At 43.7% G+C, this 22,278-nt stretch overlaps 1 protein-coding gene across 1 annotated transcript; it reads left to right on the forward strand.

Moving 5' to 3' along the window:
• Positions 1 to 267: 267 nt before the first annotated feature.
• On the forward strand, positions 268 to 4,799 carry LOC104411713 (neuronal acetylcholine receptor subunit alpha-9-like; the record flags this gene model as incomplete). The annotated part of the gene is given in 5 exon segments (XM_010022203.1): positions 268 to 330; positions 332 to 478; positions 1,226 to 1,380; positions 2,048 to 2,580; positions 4,240 to 4,799. Coding segments are annotated over 5 exon segments (1,458 nt in total), but the record flags the coding sequence as incomplete, so codon positions are not given.
• Between the last annotated feature and the right edge of the window lie 17,479 nt (positions 4,800 to 22,278).

Below are 22,278 nucleotides of genomic sequence, written 5' to 3' on the forward strand. Positions count from 1 at the left end.
ATATATAAATAATCTATATAATCTATAAAAATATGCCTATGAAAGACATCAGTAAAATAAAGGTAATGGTATTTACCTTCAAAAAGGCAGGAATCTCTGTATGCAGCTTTTCTTTGGGTATGAAAAGCTAAAGTTAGCTATTAATTTAGCAGAGGTGAATGCTGTCCTTATTTGAATATCTTCATCAGGTATACTTCTGTTTCTGAACTAAATTATATTCTACAGTATATGAATGATAAATATAGGAAATACCACTTGAAGCCGTAGGATGAAGATGTCTTCTCATACTACCCAGTGCTTAATCTGATGTTCTTAACAAATCTGTTACCTAGCTGTAGAATCAGCCAAAGGAAAATATGCTCACATGCTGTTTAATGAACTCTTTGAAGACTACTCAAATGCTCTAAGACCAGTGGAAGACACAGATAAAGTACTGAATGTCACTCTTCAGATCACATTGTCCCAAATTAAAGACATGGTGAGTAAGAGGTTTTCTAAAGATGTGCAGAAATGTACTAGCTGTACGAAATGTATCTTTTGCTTGGAGTAGGAAAAGCAACTTGCATTCTGTTGTGACAACTTCAGTAATGCTTCCTCAGGAGAGCCATGTTCTCCCAGTTCTTTGTAGATTCCTATCTGACTTCCATTGTAAGTCTACAGACTTTGAGCTGCTGAATTGTTAAGACTTCTTTTGTAGTTAGGTGTTGGTATCACACCCTCCAGGCAACTTTTGCTGAGATTAAAATAGAAAGAGGAAATGCTTTTTCTAAGATGCAATTAATTCCTACATAAACACTCTATTTTAGCCTTCAGTAACTTTTCTATACATTTGGTTGAGCCAGATATATTTTTAAGGCAAAAGAAAATGTGTCTGAAAGGAGAATGGAAAATAATTTTTGTGACTTCTGAATTACAACTTCAAGGCCTCACCAAGCTGTAAGAACTTGTTTGCTGCTTGGTATTCTTAAAAGGAAATTCTTGAGATACTGGGAGCCTTAGACAATGATTAAAGCTCGGGAGGATGCAGGGGGAAGAAGGCAAAAGAAAGTCCAGACAAATGAGCTCAGTATATTGTATGGGCATATGCTTGGGAAGTACTCTTGTGGCCTGTCAGTATTCTGGCCTGTTTTGAGCACTACTTTAAAGCTATAGAACAAATGCTGTCTGCATCTGAGATGTGATTTTTGTCACCTTCAGCTAGAAATACTTCTACATTTTTATGCAGGATGAAAGGAACCAAATTTTGTCAGCTTACTTATGGATTCGACAAAGCTGGTATGATGCATACCTCAAATGGGACAAAGATAAATATGATGGGTTGGATTCTATCAGGATTCCAAGCAATTTGGTTTGGAGACCAGATATTGTCCTATATAACAAGTGAGTGTGGCTGACGAAAATCAGCTTGAATATGTCTGAGGGAGGGAGGGGGTTGAAGAAGGAAATGACCCACAGAGTTTGAACTTCTATAACTTTATCTTACTTTAGCAAGGTGTGTGTTTGTTGTCCTAACGTTTGCTGCTGATCATCTAAATATTTTGCAATACAGCCATAGGCAAAGTTTGGTAGTTAATCACGCTACAGAGCAAACCTGTTCTCAGTTTCTCTGCACTGGGAATTGAATACCCTGACAGTCTGAAGTGCTTTCTGCTAAGGCTGCTGAAGAACTCGGGAAGATTGCCCACAAAAAGGTGGTACAAAAAGGCTGTAATCCTTGTCTGCTCTGCCAGGCCGGTAGTGACCAGTAGATTATTTTCACCTTTGAATGGATTCTTATCCTACTGTATCCTGTTTGAGGTCAAGTTTGAAGAAGCTAAGGCCAACAAATAGAATATAATTTAACAGCACTGATGTTTGGCGTTAATGGTACCTGTTAAAAGTAGTTAATAGCAAGTTTGTGCTGAAATTCAGTAGAAATAGAAATATGATTTCAGAAGCATACTTTTAATGGTGTGTAGTGAGGGCCTTCCCCTTTGCCCCCTCTTCCCTGGTCAACACTCTGAAGTTGTTGCCTGTCAGTCCTGACTGTCATTTTTCTGTCTTTTAGAGCCGATGATGACTTTTCAGAGCCTGTGAATACTAACGTTGTTTTGAGATACGATGGAAAAATCACTTGGGATGCACCTGCTATCACAAAGAGCTCATGTGTAGTGGATGTGTCTTATTTTCCTTTTGACAGCCAACAGTGTAACCTTACATTTGGGTCTTGGACCTATAATGGTAATCAGGTAGACATCATCAATTCTCTTGATAGTGGTGACCTCTCTGACTTTGTAGAAGATGTGGAATGGGAGATTCATGGTATGCCAGCAGTTAAGAATGTCATCACTTATGGCTGCTGCTCTGAGCCTTACCCAGATGTGACCTTCACACTGATTTTGAAAAGGAAGTCTTCATTCTATATATTTAATTTGTTGCTTCCTTGCATTTTGATCTCTTTCCTGGCCCCACTGGGATTCTATCTCCCTGCAGACTCTGGGGAAAAAGTGTCTCTGGGTGTTACAGTTCTCCTTGCTCTGACTGTGTTCCAGCTGATGGTTGCAGAGATCATGCCTCCCTCTGAAAATGTACCGTTGATAGGTGAGCTTTATACACTTTGTTAATATGGCTTATTTTAATAGCAGGACTGTATGTGTAATTTGTGTTTTTTGGGAAAAAAAAGGTGCTATACTCTTAAAACATAAAGAAATACTTAGAATGCATGTGGAATTTATGCAAATATGCTGCAGCTTTTTAAGTTTTTGTGTTTATTTTAAATTACGTATTATCTATTTTGTATTAAATTTAGTTGGACATTTAGAATTAATTTATCATGTCTTGTAGTAAAACTAATAATGAAGACAGTTTTAGAACCAGTGTATGAAGTGTAAGCAAGAACTAAGTACAAGGTCACGCTGCTTCAAGACATGTTTGTCGGATCCAGATGGTTGGATGGCCTGGCTGGGACTCTCAGAGTTGATTTAATATCTGTCCGTGGTTACATTGAGTTGTAATGCGTGGCAATCCATTATGTTGGATTTTAACTTTTGTCAGAAGAGCTGATGTGTAGTGAAAGGGTGGTGTTCAGCACTGTCCTGTCTACCTTCTGCCAGGACCTTCCTCCTGTCCCTGGCTGATCTGCTTTCTCAGGCGTGAGGCTGCCTGCCTCGGAAGACCGTTGTCTCGGCACTGGCTTTCAGCTTCATTAACAGAATTCAGATCTCATTACTTTTGTTTTCATTATTAATGCGTATATATAAAACTGCATGGCTTAACTGAGACAAAACACTGCTCAAGGAGCAGGCCTGAATGCATTTCCCACACCAGCAGCAACTATTCCTGCCTAGAATAGCCAGGACCTGACTTCAGTCTGCTTTCTCTATTACCTTACTCTCCCTCAGCATCCTTTCCAACTGCTTTGAAAACTGGGATCACATCACGCTTGTCTGTGGCGCATCCTGTGTCACTGATGCCAGCCCTTGGTTTTCCTGCAGAGGCTGCACAGCAGCAGAGCAGGGCTGGGGGCTGCCTCAATGCATAGAACAGAAGCCACAGTAGGTTATCTGAGAGCTGTGTACTGCAGTTGTGAAAAGCAGCGTCTGAGGGGCATGGTTTGTACTCGCTGTATTTATTATCTATTCCTGGACAGAGTGAGCCTTGTTCTTACTTGGATTAACCATGCTAAAATTTGTACATACAGCTAACAAATCTCAGCAGGCAATGAAGCCACCATTCAGCTCTGTGCCTGGCCTCTTAGCTGTCACTGTTCTAGTTGTGGATACCAGCAAAGTCTGGATATTCACTGGCCTGTGCGAGTGTGAAGGCATCCATCTGCTCATGTGGGGTGTGTCAGTAGCTCCAGCAAAGCATTATCACTTCTGTTAATAGTGGGAAGTGGGATTTCTAATGTGCCATGTGAAGCCATCGGCACTGGGATTTTGCAGACATCAGGAAAAGAGCAAGGCTCCTGATAAACATTAAGCTGCTTTCTGAATGGGTGTATCTTGAGACAAGAGAGGTTTTTGTCTCGCAAATATTTACTGTGCTAATACCTTACTCATCTGAGAAAGGCATGCCAGTATGAAGTTTTGCTTTAATGACTTTAATCTTTGTTTTTAAATGGTAAATTAAGTGGAGAAAATCATGATGGTTAAAAACTGATTTCACTTGCATTTGTTTAGCACAATATTGTCATATCGTTATTTGTGCTTTTTTTTTTTTTGAGTAGCAACTTTAATATGATTTTATTTTGTGTTGCAGGAAAGTATTACATAGCAACTATGACCATGATCACAGCTTCCACTGCGCTGACAATCATTATAATGAATCTCCATCACTGTGGTTCAGAAGCAAAGCCTGTTCCACAATGGGCCAGGGTGGTTATTTTGGACTACATGTCAAAAATCTTTTTTGTTTATGATGTGGGTGAAAATTGCACAAGTCCAAGAAGAGAGAAGGAAGAAGAACAGAAGTTAGAGGGGGATGAAGGGTATCAGAGTAGGCACACAGAGGTAAGGAGTCAGCTTTCCAGTAGGAATGACGACTGTGATCTCAAGGAGAAGCCCAATGGAAATTTCAATAAAAGCTATGGAGCTCATGGTGACATTAATGTTGGGGAGACTGTTAATTGCTGTTCCTGTTACAAAATGCTGATTAAAAATATTGAGTATATTGCTAATTGTATTCGAGACCATAAAGCAAACCGGGCCAAAGGAATTGAGTGGAAAAAAGTTGCAAAAGTGATGGACAGGTTTTTCATGTGGATTTTCTTTATCATGGTGTTTTTTATGAGTGTGCTGATCATTGGAAAAGCAGCTTAACTGAAGATGAACACATTCCTTTTGTAAACCTGAATATACTGCGTTAGCTTGTTCTGGTGAAGCTGTGGGACAGGGATGCTTTTGAGATCTTTGTCTTCCATTCTGTAACAATAAACAAATCGATTTTGTAGGCTGTGATGGTGTGTTGAGACATTGCTCAATGAGGGCTTTTTTAATGATTTTCTTTGCCTTTTAGTGGGGGAGAGCAGCCCTTATGAGGCTCCTGGGCAAGAATTCTATGTTCCATCTTGATGAGTGTCAGCCATGACTTCAGGCTGAATGGGGTGGAGCATTCAATGATGGAGCAGGCAGCCTAGCCAGGACCACTGTATTCACGGGTCTGCATCTCTGCAGCTTCTAACTTGACCAACCCTTCCCCCACCAATGTGTATTTGTGACATGGTGGCAGTTTCTGGAAATCATGTCTTCATGGCATTGCCTTTTTTCTTTTTTATCTTGTTTTCCTAACTTATCTTTTTGTTATGGCTCTCCAGTCACTGTCCTATCATTTCATAGGCTCTACATGTCTATCTGCTGTGTCTTTCACTTCTAATACTATTGAGCTTACTGAATATAATAGTTACCTCGCTCTTCCTCTTTGTCACCTTCTGCTGCTGAATATTACCCTATTTGTCACCTGGGCTCCAGTAAGCCAGATTCCCAGAATAATTTCCTCACCGAGTCAGAGGACCGCTCTTGAGCCTAATAATATGAGGGACTTCTGTCCTTCCTGGATGTCTCATTCCCCATGGCGTTTGTCAAGATGGGCCTTTAAATGCTGCTTGAGACAGCACAGATACAAGGTGGTGACTTTTGTCTCTGCTCATTTTGTTGACCTTCATCAGTATTCCCCCCATGTGTCCCTTCTCCGCACTTATATCCTCTTTAATACTTAAATTTTAAAGTGATTACAGGAATGCAAAGGTTGTTCTGTGCATTGCTTAGCACAAAAGCATGTTCTTACAGTCTCCTTAGTGTTGTCATTAACACTCCTTGCTCAACACCTTAATACTTATGTGTATGTGAATGTGCTTGTTGCTGACAACACCAAAACCCCGTCTACTGTGTCTTTTTTCTTGTTAACCCCCTCAGACTAACAGAACTCTGAAAGATGCCTCATCTAGTAAAGTGAGAAGCTAGTACCCTAGGCATGCCGATGGCAGATAAATTGCTTTTACAAAGCACCCTGAACTTTGAAACCATGATATTCTAGATGCAGTGGGAGAGGCAGAATGACACTGTAATGGATCCCAGTCAAAAGTTCATGTGATAAAACTCACTTTCATAATTGTTGCAGTTAATAGAGTCATGCCTGTGAACATGTAAGGAGTCAAAATGGCAAAGTGGTGCAGTTATGCCCAAATTTTATTGAAAGTAAGGTATTTCTAATTATTATTATTATTATTATGTAAATGATGTATTGAATTGTTAATACCAGGTTTTCTTCTGTGTGGAATTACTAATGCTGTAAACTTATCTGGATTCTCATACATAATGCAAGCCTTGAAGTCTGGGTTTTAATGTAAAGCTAAACTGGGTGGCTAGCCAAGAATCAACTCAGTATGTGGAAAGTCTGATGTGTTCCCTGTATACTATCAGTTCCAAGTCAACCATGGTAACTTTGAATAACTCCTTTAGAAGACAAGCTGTTCACTTTCACCGTGGAGAAAAACTGTTGCACCCATGTGCCACGGAGTTCAGGGTCTGGCACTTACACTGCCTGTTTGAGGAAACTGATTTGTTCTTGCTGTGGAAAAAAATACTGTTCCTAAAGTTGAGGGAGCAAAGTATTTAAATGTAAGAGTAAAATATCCAGAAAATGAGTCTTCATCATGGAAAACTGATGACCAAATGCTTGTCTCTACTTTATGCGTGGCATAAAGGAGTCATAGAATCATAGAATAGTTAGGGTTGGAAAGGACCTTAAGATCATCTAGTTCCAACCCCACTGCCATGCCCAGCAAAATCTTGGAGCAGATTCTCCTGGAAAGAATGCTGAGGCACATGAAAAACAGCGAGGTGATTTGTGACAGCCAGCATGGTTTCACTAAGGGGAAATCCTGCCTGACCAATTTGGTGGCCTTCTATGATGGGGCTACGGGACTGATGGACAGGGGCAGAGCAGTTGACGTCATCTACCTGGACTTGTGCAAGGCATTCGACACTGTCCCACACGACCTCCTTGTCTCTAAATTGGAGAGACACCAATTTGATGGATGGACCACTCAGTGGATAAAGAACTGGCTGGATGGCCGCACACAGAGAGCTGTGGTCAACGATTCAATGTCCACGTGGAGACCAGTAACGAGTGGTGTCCCTCAGGGATCGGTGTTGGGACCTGTGTTGTTTAACATCTTTGTCGGTGACATGGACAATGGAGTTGAGTGCACCCTCAGCAAGTTTGCCAACGACTGTACAAATGTGCAAAGGCTGAGGAATTTGTTGCACTGGGATTTGTGAATGATGGAAGATTATACATATTTAAATAGCTGGAGGGTAACTGTGGAAGACAAATCTACCAGCATACTACTAACTACAGTCATGAAGTGTTGAAAGGTGGAGTAGTATTTTAGGGATTCGTGACTCCGTGTTCTTCAGTGCTCTTCATCCCACTAGTGGCACCCATTGGAGCCAGCTTTCAGGTTTAGGCAGACCTTCAGTCTGACTCAGAATATTTTTCTTAGCAGTTCGGATTGTGCACATGTTATTCTGCTCAAAACAAACTGCTGCAACTGTGGGCTTCCCATGTGTAAAGGTAAATTTGCAGCCACAGGTGGATCATGGGCATCTGTCATGCTGGTGCTCTTCAGCCTGCTGCATGCTTCAATGGTGTTGAAATCATATTTTGCACTTCCCTGGCATGTTTTATGTAAAGATGCGATTAGTCCTAAAGACTTCTCTTCCTTACAAAAATGATTTTAAATATATTCCTAGTTATTTAACTGTTACATTTGTTTTTATTTTGCTATTCTTTTCTCCAGATCACCAGACATTCTCAAGTGTTTTTATTACTTTATTTACATATGGTGATTATTCTTCTTGTTCTTGGTAACGTTTTTCTGGTTTTAGTTCCTAAGAGCCTTGAATTCAATAAAGAATGGGAGCAGCAGATGATGGGAGCCAGTAGAAGATGGTGCCTAAGCTGTTATTGTGAAGCCTCATGCTAGGATCCTCAGATCCACACCTTTGGACTTGATAATTTTCCAGGGTAAAAGCAAGTGATGCTGCATGGTAATGCTTCTGGTGACAAGGTTGACCCAAGGACCATACTTCTTACGCCATACAACAGGTACCTAGTTTAAAGCTAGCCCAGGAGTTTCTAACTAAACTGTAGGGGCTGTAGTTTAAGTGTTCCTCCAAGGTCTTAATATTTAGTTTGTATGTCTCTGTATTTAGCTATTTCAGTAAGAAAAACCTGCTCTAAATCAATCACGTGTGTTACCAGTCAGAACTATACACAACAACTCTAGTGCTGAGCGGAGACAGGAATGTTTAATTCTGTCTGTCCTGGTTTCTTCCTCTTTCCTTTGGGCGTCTCATGCTTAGGTCCAGTAATCTTTGAGGGAGATTAAATCAAGAGATGATGAACGACTATGATTATAGTAACCGAAAATTGTTTATGCACTTGTCTAAATAACTCTGCAGGCTTAACGTGAAGGCAGTGGGGTGACTGTATTTACTGAGGAAGACAGTGATGCTATTAAAATACTGTTTGAGATCTGTGTGCTACAGAGGCCTGCGAGGAATGAGACGACAGATTTATTTATTTTTGTTGTTGTACCACCTCTCTCCTCTTGTATTGAGTGATCACAGTGTTTAAAATTAGGAGAAATAACAAGCTATCTCCTGTGGTGCCATCACTGTGCTCTCTTCCACGAGCAGGGTTACAGAACTGAAGTGTGATGGGACGTTGGAGCTTCCAAGGGTGCAGAAAGGTAGCAGATGCCCTTAGCTACCCCAGGAAATCTGTTTCTGGTTTTGGAAATAGCATCCTGAGGATTCAAGCTAAACCCAAAAAGATCATCCTGGACAGTAAACAGCCTCTTCAAATAGAGAAGTGGGTTCCACAGTGTTTCAGAAATTCAGATGTTACATCATAATCTATCTGCATGTTTCATCCTCTGGCTGCCAAAACTTTGTTCTCTGACCCTGCCAGAAGTATGGCAAGCGTCTGAGAGTTGTTTCTCAAGCAGCTTAGGAGTGTGGCAAGAACCGATTGTGTGTCTGTCCCCCCACTGGAGAAGCAGACCTGTGGTGCAATTGTTTAGGAGATGGGAAAAGGAGCGTGAGGTGAGAGGGGATTCCTTTCATTCTGTTTATAAAACTCAGAAGAATCCATTTTGTCTTACAAACTTTTGTTACTTGTTGAAGAAAAAGGTATGTTGATTCTTCTTAAAATCTTTTTCATCAGTGACAGGATAAAGTTCCACAGGTGGCCTATGGAGTTTGTATGCAACAACCTCCTTTGTACTTGCAGGCAGAGTTACCTGGAGCTCAAGTAAATGAAGAGAGCAAGACGAAAATCTTTTCTCACTTTTTCTCAAGTCCACTAATAAGGAGAAATCTGTGTTAGAGACAAGTCCAGCTGTGCGGCAGGGACAAGAAAGGAGCAGAGAGGAGTTTGTATCTAGCTTGTGGTGTGCAAATTAGAGCTTCATAGTCCACAGACACTTTTTAAGACCTCTATTCTGCAAGGGAGCAGTGAAGAATACTGTTTTTACATTGCTGGCCATAAGGAATAACTGAAATTGCAAGTACCCAGCTCAGGTTTGTTATTATGTCTCTAAATATTTTTGTGCGTTTGATTGCTACTCTGTAGGCCACAGACCACTGAAGGTCTGCAAGGCCACCAGGAATACACTGCAATTGTTCTATCAAGCTGTACTGGTTTAACCCATTCTTCCATGTAGCTGTATTTGGAGCTCAAACAATCTCACAAGCTGCCCAATTCAGCCACTTGGGTGGACAACAAGGACAGTGAATTTATCAAATCATTTATTATGCTAGTACTCCTTTGAGTCTTGCAAGCCATATTAGCTCTTGGGAGCAGTCAGCAGCACAAGGGGCTCCCAGGTCTGTCTTCACCACAAAGGTTAGTCTCTCAGGTGGTGCAGCCTGCCTTTTGGTTACCTGGGGCGCAGGGACTGACCTCACAGTAGGCAGGTGGTGAACTAAGTCATGCCTGTTCTTGGCCATGTGGGGTCCCGAGTTGCTTTGGCTGGCCGTGACAGTGCTGGACTTCCAGATGTAGTTCTAGCCATTGTGTGTGAGAAGGCAAGCCAGGCATACCTTCACAATGGGATGAAATATAACAACTGAGGGAGGATGTCAGCTGATGGGGAGGATAGCGGTGTGGAGAATGTCGCCTATGCCTAGTTCAGATGCAGTTTTTGCACAGAACTCTTATGCTTCCTCTGGGCTGCTTCACTGCCTGAAGTTCCTTCTGGCACCCATGCATATTCAACTCATTTTCTGTCCAACTTACCTGATTTCTCACAAAGTTGGTAGATGTGCTTCCTCCACACATACAGGCCTGGTATGGTTCGGAGGCATTTCGATGTATCCTGTGTCCTGCAGCTTGTGCCCACTTTTTTTTAGCATGTCAACATTCTTGGTTACTGCTGATACCTGTGGTGAATGTGTTGCTTTTATCTAGTGTTTTTAGCACAACTGGAAAGAGAATGGTGATCATAAGACTATCTCTTTCCTCATAGCTGAAGGATGGGAATTGCTCATAAAAACTTAACACTAAGATAACAAACCTAAAGGGTAAACCAGCTTCTCACTCCCTTGCACTGAACCACTTTGAGCTCAGGGCTGTGTTCAGATATGGGCAAAACACAGACACCTTCAGGTAAGCTGCCTTAGTTCTGCTTTTGATTGCACATTCTCACTGCCCTGCAGAGGTTTTTTGAGCCATGATAGAGAGCATTTCTCAACACCGTGGTTCATAGCGGAGTGGGCTGGACAAGTGCTTATTTGGCACAGCAGCCCTGAGCTGCATGGATCCTCAGGAGTGCTTCAAGCCAGGCAGTGTTGTGCCACTGGGAGCATTATACTGGGACCCTCGGTTCCTGAGGCATCAGCAGCAAACCAGCCTGGAGGTCCTGCCCCCAGGGGAGGAGAGGGTGAAGAGTGGTGGTGAGAAATGAGTCCAGGGCCCCGGTGTCTCTCTGGAAAGTCAGCACCCTGCAAAAGCTCCTCCTGCGGAGATCGTTCCTCACCTAGATCCTGAGGCCTCTAGGGGTCATACAAGTGCTGTTCTAGTTGCCGGGGTGCTTCGGGGCCATGCTTGTAAGTGTTTTAATAATCCAAAACCCAGAAAGCCACACTTAACCCCAAATGTTCTGTTTTTTCCAAGATGCAACGATTCATGTAGCCTTGGTGCCCTGTTAGCACAGGTGTTCCTGCTAACCTTTTATTAAGGTCTAAGTAAATGAAGAATGGTATCCTATTGACAAGTGCAGAGACTGCTGTTCTGAAAGGCCATTTCCTGGCTTCCTCAGAAGCCATGCTTTAATTTATAGTGTGATCCAGGGGCTAATAGTCTTACGAACACAACTGATGGAGGTAGTCTGTTAGTCCTCCAACTACTCCAGATTGAAGGCTTTATAAGCAGTGGAGATTGGGTCCCACCACCTGACCAGGACAGTCTGGCATATTGCTGAGACCAAGACAAAATGCCTGCTGAAGGCACTGGGTGCTATGGCAGGAGGAACTTAAGCCCTTGGCCAGGTCAGCAGAGATGTGGCTATTTAGGTTTTCTGACTAACTTCAAGTAGTTTGGAAAAAAGAGAGGGTTTGTGCAGATGGCTTCTTTCCATTATTCTTGCTCTTCTGAGCTCTTTAGCCCCTTTACTCCTCTAATCCTTGTATTCTTTTCTGAGAGTAGAAAGACTTGTGTTACACCCTAGATTATGACCATACCGACTACAAGTAACCATACCTTACTATAAGTAACAAGGTTAGCATGATGGTATTGTTCCCAGTGCCTGACAAATGTCTCCTTGAATTCACTAGCCACAGATGTTGACTGGATAGGGCAACATCCCTGACGTGGAAGAAAGAGGGAACATTTGCTCTCACTATGACTTTACAACTCTGCTCTCTGCAAGAGTGAAAGAGGGTCCTCTCTCTCTGAGGCTTTCTACAGACAGCTGGACTGAGGAGGCGGAAATCATTAAGGAAGTTCCATAGATGTCTTTCACTTCAAAAGATGGACACATTGGTAAGTGCAATTTGTAATGCTTCTGAAGAAGAATTGTCTGGAGGCTGAGGTGAGCTTAATGGGGGACAAGTGGGAAAAGTGCTCCATTGTTACTGATCTGGAGGTGCCTTGTATCCTTGGCATAGGTTACTTCAGGAGAAGGTACTTCAAGGACCCAAAGGGGTACTGATGGGCTTTTGGTGTAGCCACTGTGAACACAGAAGATCAAATGGCTGTCTACGCTGACTGGCCTCTTGGAAGATCCCTTCCTTGTGAGATTGCTGTGAGCTGAAGAACAGCAGGTGCCAGTTACTACCAGGATGGTGTGCCAGTGGCAATATTGCACAAACTGAGACTCCCTGGCTTCCATCCATGGACTGATTCATTAACTGGAGAGCCAAGGAGTCATCAGCAAGACTCATTCACCTTTTAATAGTTCCATATGGCCAGTGCAAAAGTCTAGCGGAGGGTGGAGGTTAACAGTAGGCTAGTGTGGCCTGAACAAAGTGATGCCACCACTGAGTGCTGCTATACCGGATATGTTAAAGCTCCAAGGTGAACGTTGTTCATTTCTATTGTGCTGCAGCTGTGACTGTTACATTGCTGTTTCCTGGCATATATTTTCCTTAAAAAAACCCCAACAAACACAAAAAACATCCAGAACAAGAAGGTAATTATTAACCAGATTCATATGATGATTGGTTTAAATGCATTTAATGCATCCTGTTGTAAAGGAGCATGGGACTATTACTCATTTCAGAAATTCCTGTCCCTACAGGGCATCTGAAAAGTTACAAGTGGTGAACTTAAAAGAAAGAAACCTTGCGGGAATGCAGTGGGACCTAAAATTGAAGGCTTTGCACATGGATGATGCAGCTTTATCACAGTTTTTAAAGAGCCAAGGGACAGACTTGCAGTGGTTTGACATCTGTTTTCAATGAGATGCTTTAGCATATTAAAAGTGAGGCACCAAAATATTGTTATAGCTTTGGGCCATGGTCTTACTGGGACTAAGGCCTTGTGGCTTGCCTAGCAGCAGGCACCCTACGGTATTCTTGCAGGATGTGTGAATAAATTGCTCTAGATGGAGGTGAATATGAGACAGAACACAACGATACTGCTTTTTTCTTTTTATTGCCTGGTATGTTTAGTGGGGGTGCTTATGTGGGACAGAGTATATTGCTAGTGATTTCCCTGTTCTGCTTAACTACAGCTCTTTTCCACCCCAAACAAATCGTTTCTTGACAAGTTTAGAGATGGCACTTGTGAAAATAAAGCACAGTGCTAGAATAGCTGGTCTGGATCCTACCTAGGCTGCTGGCACCTGTGGGTACTTCATACCTTGGGAGCAGGACCACAGCTTTGTAGTGTCCCAAAGGGCTTACCTACAGCTCTGAAGTTCTCACATGTTGACCTTTCAGGTGCACTCAAGCATTACTGCTGAATAAACGAACGCAGGCAATTTGTATAACAGAGATAAAGATTTCTCTTACAATGGATTAAATCTGCAGGGAAAGGGACTGGAGAATTACTTTAATCTGGGAAGAGCTGTGGGGGGAGGGTATGCCCAACAAAACCCGTCTCTGTTAGAATTTCATTACTCTTCACCTGGTACGTGAGCCTGCCCTCTTTCTATCATTCCTATGGATTGTGCTGTCTCACTGTAAGTAATATTCCTCCAAAGAGCAATTTTATCTATAACATGTAATTAACCTTATTGCATGCTATTGAGAGAAAAGGGTTTCACTGTTGTACCAAGCTAGAAGTTCCAAGGTTCACGGCAAAACTGGGTTGAAAAAGCATCTTATCAGTAATCTATGCAGTCACTTGTAATTTGCTCTTGTTCTCTTAAATACTGTCCAATGACTTTAGATCCTGCATGAAATAAGAGGGTTTACTTTTATGACTTCAGTATATAACAGCTATGGGAGGAGGTTTGCAAAATGTCACATGAGAAGGTCAATGCTAATTCCTTTCACCACAGTCAGTGGCTGTTGCACAGCCTAGCTTCTGTCTTGGCTTTTCTGCTTCAGCCTCAGAGTTAAGTGTCAGAGGTTTATTACATGCTTTCTATCTGGGTTAATGTTTTCAGCCTCTGAATTTACTAATTGCTGTTTGTAAATTCTCCTGCTGGTAAAGGTCACAAAGATAACTTGGCCCCTGTAGCTTAACCTCTTGGTACATCTCCGGTTATGAAAGGTGGGGTTGAAGTCTGACAATTAAATTAATTACTCTTCTGACGTTTCATCATGAAGAAAGACTGTTTTGCCTTTGTAGTTCACTTCCATCTGATTTTTATATGATATCTCAGAGTTGGGTTAGGAACCTCTAATTTTACTGGGGTACAATCAGATGGTAGAAATGGCTTTGCCAGACCAACCTTCTACTGAGCTGTCTGTTGCATAGGTGCCTTCCCCTAACTCATGAGACTGGGAAACATGTTGTTGCTTTTGTTTTCCCTTTAAACTTTCTGTCTTGGCCTCTACATCATCTCCAAGCTGATAAAATCAGAGCAAAGTCTTATTCTAAGACAACCGTGTTTTGGTTACTAAAGTGGTGCCAGCCAGCACTCGGTGTTCACACTAGCCCCTACAGACAACTTGCTCATGGAAGGTGTGTGTTTTGGAGGGTCAGATTCACTTTCCAAAGTGCCACGTGTGTACAAATAGGGGATCCAGTGCCCCAAAACAACCTCTTCCTGTTTGAGAGAATGAGGAGCAAGCTGGCACCAGGGTATCTTCCTACAAACCCAGGGTTGCCCTGCTCCTTCCATCAGGAGCTGCTGGTTAATCCTTTGCTCACTTGCACTGAACGCACAGGCCCATGTCCTCTGCTTTTTCTGGAAGTCACACTGGCGGAGTCCAGCAGGGCAGGTAGAGCTGAGTTAATCCCAAATCGTGCAGATCAGCTCTTTGCTTGAGATGTTATTATGAGCAGTGTTAGGGGAGGATGTGCAGAAGCAGATGCCCCTGACTTTTCTGCATGCTGTCCCCTTCAGCTCTAATTTGCAGAGGTGGTCCTACTGTGTTCTACCACTTTAAGCAGGCCCAGCTCCTGCTCAGGAGATGCTTCAGACCCCTGATCATCCTTGTGGCCTCCGACGCACAGCCCAGGGCAGGACCACCCCGGGCAGCTCTCCTCTCTGCAAGTCCAGGCCTGCAGGTATTGGACAAGGAACATATGTTGTGTCCTGTTGTACTGGGAGAAAGCGGATTTCAGCTGTGTCCAGCCCCTTTGCTGTATTATTTTAACACAGAGTATGAATGCAATGATCAAATGGACCTTGAAGCAGCTTTTCAGGCAGCATGTGGTGGAAGTCAGGGCAGCTTTAGAAAAAAAAAGAGGTCTCCAGACAAGATCTAAAGGCAACATTCAAAATCATTCTTAAAAAAAAAAGAAAGTATTTGCATATCTTCCCTTTCCAGAACATCCAGTCTTCATCTGTTCTCCTTTTTTATTCACTCACTGCACATTGCTTTTCCAAAGCTTAACTTCACAACTCCTCTTCGCTATCATTTCCCAACTTGGAAATCCTTTGCAGCATGTCTTCAGTACTTGATCTCAGATAGATGAGACTCACAGTTGAAGCCAGCCTTCATTTCATCTTGTGCACAGGACATACTTGATACATGAGCAATACAATGCCCGATATGTCCATTGTATCTGCTTCATTTCTGCCAGCTGTCAGGCTATATTCCAAGCCAGGACTGTGTTCAGGCATGATCTGAAATAGCCTGAATGCCTATGGCAACCCCTGGCAACTGAAGATACTATCTACCTGCCAATACAAATCGCTTTCTGCGATATTGGGTATGTTGTAAGCTTTAATTGTTCTTATGGGCTGTGTGGCTGCAATTTCTCCATATGTGAATCTTGAACTGCCCTGTGGAGAGTAGCTCTTTCATTCATAACTCCTTCCTTAAAATCAATTGGAACAAATATATTTTCAAAAGTGATCAAGACAAGGTTTTCAGGGACACGCCACACTAAAATCTTGAGAACCACAGAACAGGCTCTGCTGGACAGGTTAGCCTGTTGGGAGTGAAACACTGATCATCTGCCACACTGTCTCTAAAGGTAAATGCTCCTTCACACCTTCCCCACAATGAGACATTATTCTCCTCCTACATTTCAGGCCCAGGAAAATCATGTATAGTTTAAAAGGAAACAACTGTGTGACATAAGGGGAATGTGCAAAGTACCTATGCAAAGTGCAAAGTACCTATGCAAAATGCAAAGGAAGGATGGATGACTGAGCTGTCTTCAGTTTGATGTGAGAGAGAGTATTTGCTGGAGATGTCTGCAGACAGTTACTAAATAAATAGAAAACATGCTCACCTGAAGAAATCCCTTGAGCTAGAAGTGCTTGGGTACAGTAGATAAACTTACCCTGTTCTTTTTGTTCCCAGGCTGTTGACTTCTGCCATTGCTGGAGACTAAATCCTGGGCTAAATGGATCCTGCATCAGATTCTATAGAGCTGCCCATAAGTTTTGACTGTGCAGCTACTAAAAGATGGAAAGGTCTTCCTGGGGAATTCATGAATTCTCTGCTAGGTTGTAAATGGTGTGGAAGCAGATAGATACTGTCATTCTGCTGCTTCTACACCTTTCATCTTGGGCTAATCTGAAACACCATTTTCTCTCTTAATATCCCTTGTAGTAGCAAGCAAAATAGACAAGTTCAAACTACTTTGCAGTTTCAGCTGTGCAAGCATAGAAATGAAAAAGTTTAAGCATATTTGTCTGTCTTCTGGCAAAACCCCCACATACTATGTAGGACCAGAACAGCCGTCACATGAAGCTCCTTAGAGTGGGAATATCCAACCAAAAATCAGAATCTTACATGAGCAGTCACTTTGCAAGCAAGACTGCAAGCAAACTGTCATCCAGCAACTGCCAGGGTAAGTCTGCTACCAAGTGGGGAGCTGTTGGCAGCGTGAACTCGCACGTCCCATCCTGTAGGAGCAGAAGTGAGTGAGGGGCTAGGGCTGCAGTACAGGGGCTGATGCTGCAGCTGCCCAATGCTCGCTCAGTGTGTGTGTGTTTGTCCTGCTTGGGACGCAGCTCAAGTGGATGCCTCTGAACAGCTTTTTGGCAGAAAGCTCGTGATGGTTTGCCCAGCTTTATCATTTGCTCATTCCTGCATCAGTTCATCCTTGACACCAGTCCTTTTATGTCTATTTAAACATGTCTATTTCTGGCATTCATCGATTTGAGCCTCATGTTTTGGATAAGAAAAAAAAAAAAAGTGCTTTCTTATGCCAGTCTCCAGTTGTCCAAAAGCTGTTTTCTTCCTGGAAATTTGTTATCTGCTTTATTTACCCTTTGATTAGAGACCTGGCTCATTCGGACCTGGCTCTCAGTTTTGATCAATATATCCTAAAACAGTCATCAAAAACTTTTATTCCATCTGATCAAAGTAGTAAGATAAAATGTTAAGAATTCCCTCCATTTTCTTTAGCAGTTTTTTGAGAAGAGCCCTGTTCCTTGTCTGTTCTCTCTCTCCATCCTCCCAAGCATCAACTATTAAATCTTATCTTTTGGGGTGCCATTACCTTCTTGGTACGAGCAAAGCCCTAATTACATTGTGTTTCTGTACTAAAACCACTGGGCAGCCATGCCTTGGCCAGCCCTACCATTTCTGGAGTGAAATTGTTGCTTGCATAAAGCTGTCCTTTGTTTCCCTTGCTGACCTCTGCTTTTTACTTTCCCCTTCTGGTTTCATTAAAAGAGTAGCTTTCATCTCTGTTTCAGGAGGTGTGTGTTCCCCTGCACACTCACATGCTGGCCCTTTTGTACTGCTTTCACATCAAATCCAACAGAAGTGGAAAACTTGCAGGGAACAAGACCTGAGACCTCTAAACCCCATCCAACCCTGTGACATTGTCCTGCCCATCACAGCAGGGTTGTAACGTCAAACTCCAAGGAAAAACATTCTGAAAGTGCACGTAGATACTATTTAGTCAGATAATGAGTATATTCCTACCCTTTCTATTCATTGTGGGATTTAAACCTCTTGGGGCTTATGGACTGATCTAATTAATGAATAGACAGGCAACAGTCAATTTAAAAAATAGAAGAAGAAAAAAGAAAAGACTGTTCTGGTAACACTGGAATCAATGATAGGAAAATACAAAGGGACTCGGGGAAAGCCTTGCCAGGCATAATTTATAATAATGCTTTTAAGTTTGTAATGAACCATCAGAAGGCTATTCTGAAATATCTTTGTGGCAGGTATGTTCTCTTCCCCCTGCCCCACCCCTCACTCTTCCCCCAGCATAATGTGTGGTGTCAGGATGTTTTAGTAGTTTCTTCTTAAGAAGACTTATCTTGAAATATCCAAAGTCATAGAGTTACCAGTATTTAAGGTTATTATATGCTATTGCTCACCTCATACAGGCCATTTCAAGGTGTTTCTAAGTTTTGTTGAAGTCAAATCTTGCAGTGCTTCTTAGTAGGAATTTTCTGTGGTTGTGGTAAAATAAAAAAGAAAACACTGCACAGTCTGAGCTGCACCAGTCAGACTGGGGACACAGACGGGTGATGCCACAGGAAACTTTTTGTTTTCTTGTCGGTGTCTGTTCTTTATTCAAAGGCAATATAACCTCTGTGGATCACAGTAGCCAGAGCAGCTCTCCCTGCAGCTTTCCCTGTTTGCACTGTGAAAACCCATTTCTCAAGTGAACTGGAGTCAAACCTCTTGAAGGTGAAGGGGTGACTGTGGTGTCTGTGGGAGTGATGCCATCGGTAGGATCCCAAAACCATGGGTTAATCCTCCTCTCACTGATGGCGTTTGCTGCTGGCCCTATGGCCCCTCTTAAGCAGTGAGATGATGTGTAATGCCATTACACAAGCAGCAGGAGAGATTTAGGAGATCAGATGAGCAGAGGCTGGTGGAGCAGCCTGCAGGGGAAACACAGCTGGGCTGCTGGCAGGGAGGGTGGGCCCATGCTGGGTCCAGGAATTAGCTTTGGAAGAAACCTACTCACAGGAATAAATAGGAGTAGGAGAGCTGCCAGTCGTTAAAAATGGCTTGCAGCAGGAAATATTGGGTCTGAGTGTATCTAAGAAGCGGTATTGCCCGATATCATGTATGACACGTTTTCTGTGCCACAGGTGGGGCTCTCACGCTGCTCAGCCACACTCACCAGCCCAGGGCATCGCTAGTTGTATGTTTTCTTTTGCTCCCGCTGCGTTGCCATCGCCCTGTGGATGGAGGCAAGCTGAGACGGGCACAGGTGCCAGGCAGCTCCTGGGGAGCTCCCTTGGGCTGTGCAGGCTCTCCCCTCTGCCACCTGCCTGTGCCAGTGCAATGGTTCATGTGGGGACGTGGCAGACCGCACCAGGAAGCTGAGCCTGGTTAAACACAAACCCTCGCTCCTCCCCTTCAGCCCATCCTGGCTGGCAGCAGTGGTTCTCTGGGGATGGTTGTGGGTGCTTGGGGTGGGTGTCTTGCCCGCTCTTGCTCTGGGCTGTTCAAAGCTGTGCCAGCTCTGGTCTGGATGTCATGCTCTCATAGCACTTGAGATGGAAAACCCTGCTTAACCTGTGCAGCTGCACAGCTAGCATGTCCCAGGGAATAGTAGCAGTACCTTTATAGAGGTACATTTCAACTTTAGCTCTTACCTTGCTTAGGCCAATGTTTCCATGGATTGAGCAGACTGAAGCAAAAAGTTATTTAAATAGTCAAGACTAATGTTGCCCTAAAGAAGATACTGTTATATGTTACCATGTGGGAGTGCAGCCAAACAGAAACAACAAAAGCAAAAAGCCACAATTCTCAGAAATCGCCACACTGGGCGACTCAAGGGCACACTCTGCAGAGCGTCTTGCACACTTTCTGTTTCCATTAACGTTTTCCCAGCCTGTGCCCTCATCTCAGCCGACAATGCTGGCTAACCGTTACCTCACCAAGGGTGCTCCCCCACCCATAACCTAGCCCAAAGAGTCTTAGTGGCGTGGGCTGGCCTCGTCCCTGTGGGCATGCAGGCTGGTTCCCAGGGATGCTACGGCAGGAGGGAGATGCCGAGTTCACACAGATCTCTCTCTATGCCAAGGTTGTGATTCATGCTGCACTGCCTGTAAAATGGTGAGAGGATGGTCCTGGTCCAGGGTGGTGGCTGCAGCCCTGTGCCACTATTTGGGCTGAATCAGCTTTCCCTATGCCAGTACACTGGGGTGTCCAGCTCACCAGGCACCCAGTTTTCACTTCAGAAGTTGATGGTATTCTGGAGGTGAAGCAAAAGGTGTAAAGCTTGCTGCTTTCCAGTATGGTGTTAAATAGCTCCTAATGACTTATATGTGTGTAATTACTGCTGCTTTAGCTCAGAAAGCAGTTGGCTTTTGGAAAGCTGTTATTCATACTCTGGATGCAAAAGCAAATGGTGGGCAATCCTCACCTGCAGTGAGTTGACATGTCCCTAAATGCCAAAGCCAGGGAGGAAAAGCAAAGCTCACTGAGAGTTTTCAAGCTAGGGAAGGGTATTCGGTCATAAACAGCTGCGCTGTCCCAGCCTTTCCTATGCTAAACCACTCTGTTTTCTTTTTTTCTTTTGTGGGCAAATCATTTACTGTAATTTAATGATCACAACCACATAAAATTCACTTCCTTGTGGTAAAAAAAAGAAAGGGGGATTAAATGTCTCGGTTTATCTTTCCACATAGGTCACATGGCCAGGGCTGGTTGTAAAATGTTGAAAAACTAGTTTGAGGCGTACCCAGTGCCAAGTGCTGTACATTTCCGTATTCTCCCTGCCCTCCTATTGCTCACAAAGGTGCCACGAGAGACAAGGAAGTTTGCTTTCTCAGGGAGTGGGTATTTTTTTAAATCAATTTAAAGCAGCATTTATTATTCTTAAACCTAATCCTTTAAGACCTCAGTGCTGTCCTAGTCCAGCCCCAAAAGGGATGAGAAGAACTCAGGCAAACACCAAGAAGTGACACAAAGTCACTTAAAACAATTAGAGTGTCTCAAAAGGAGACCCTTGTGCAGTTTGTAACGTCTTGTGCAAGTAACAATGCAGTTCCCTGTGGTTTGGGGACATCAACACACCCTTTGGAAGTGGTCTGGGAGCTCAGGAAAAGGCAAGGTGGCTGAACCTGGCAAAAGGCCACCAGGAGCAGTGAGGACGGTGGGTTGGATCAACGTCTGGGAATTTGGTTCCTGAGTAAGGGCTGATGGGTGTAAAGGAGTTTAGGACTCAGACAGCACAGTGCTGAACAGGACTTGGTTTTCATCTCCAAGCACAGATTGCAGCAGATTTCCATGATTTCTTTTTTTCCACGAGCACCAGGCTCGTGTCGGCTGTGCTTGAAGCAGCTCCTGAGGTTTCACTGCTTCCAAGCTCTGGCTGGAGGTAAGCTTGGCAGCTGGTGAGTCCTCGTCCATTGCTTCTGGGCGGTGGCAGTGCTTGTGAATGCCGAAGGCTGAAGCTGTTGTTACCAGTGTGTGCATCCAAATTAAGCACACAAACCAACCTCTTCTTCCCTGCCACAGGCTGACGCCTGTTCTCTCTGACCAGCTTTCCCACAGGCCAGGGCCTCAGGATGCCACCCCATCACTGCCATTTCCCAGTCCGTATGGATGATGCCTGCATTGCTTTCTCCAGGTATATCTCCACCAGTAAATCATCGCACGCCTCATGACTCAGGCTGAAAGTCTGAGTCAGACACAGTGCTCTTCCCCATCTCTCATTTTTGGCACGTATGCCAAGCCTGATGTACTTCACCTCATGCTTCTTGGGGCTCATCTGCAACATGAGAACCTTTGGGTGTGCTCCAGGGCCTGCTGCAGGACCGTGGGGTCAGGGGGTGGCCAACAGCATTGCCAGCACACCGCAGGAGCCGGTATGTGTGCACGGAGCGTGATGGGTGCTGCAGCCCTCTCAGACAGTAACACTCCACAGTGTGGGTACAGGGATGCCCAGTTTGTCTTTTGAAAGAGTTTACTGAAATGCTTTGGGCAGTAGCAAGAACTTACCCAGCTGGTGGAAGTGGAGGGTTAGTGGAGGGGAAGCCTGGACTGCTTATGTGATGTTGAAGAGCCAGACTATTAGTCATTCTCTTGCTTGGATTTGTCCTTGGTGACCTGAATGTTGGTAAGGTGCTGTTGCTCCCCAACATTTTGTCCGCCAAAGGCCTCCTGAGTGCTCTGCCAAGCTCTCAGCAGCTGCACTGTTGCTGCTTGGAGGACTGCAGGATGACAAGAGCCTCCATGGCGCTGCTTGGATGCTAGTGTTGTAGATGCTGACTAGGATGAGTCCCTCTGCATC

This window comes from Nestor notabilis, unplaced genomic scaffold (assembly GCF_000696875.1).
Source record: "Nestor notabilis isolate BGI_N333 unplaced genomic scaffold, ASM69687v1 scaffold4639, whole genome shotgun sequence".
NCBI lineage: Eukaryota > Metazoa > Chordata > Aves > Psittaciformes > Psittacidae > Nestor > Nestor notabilis.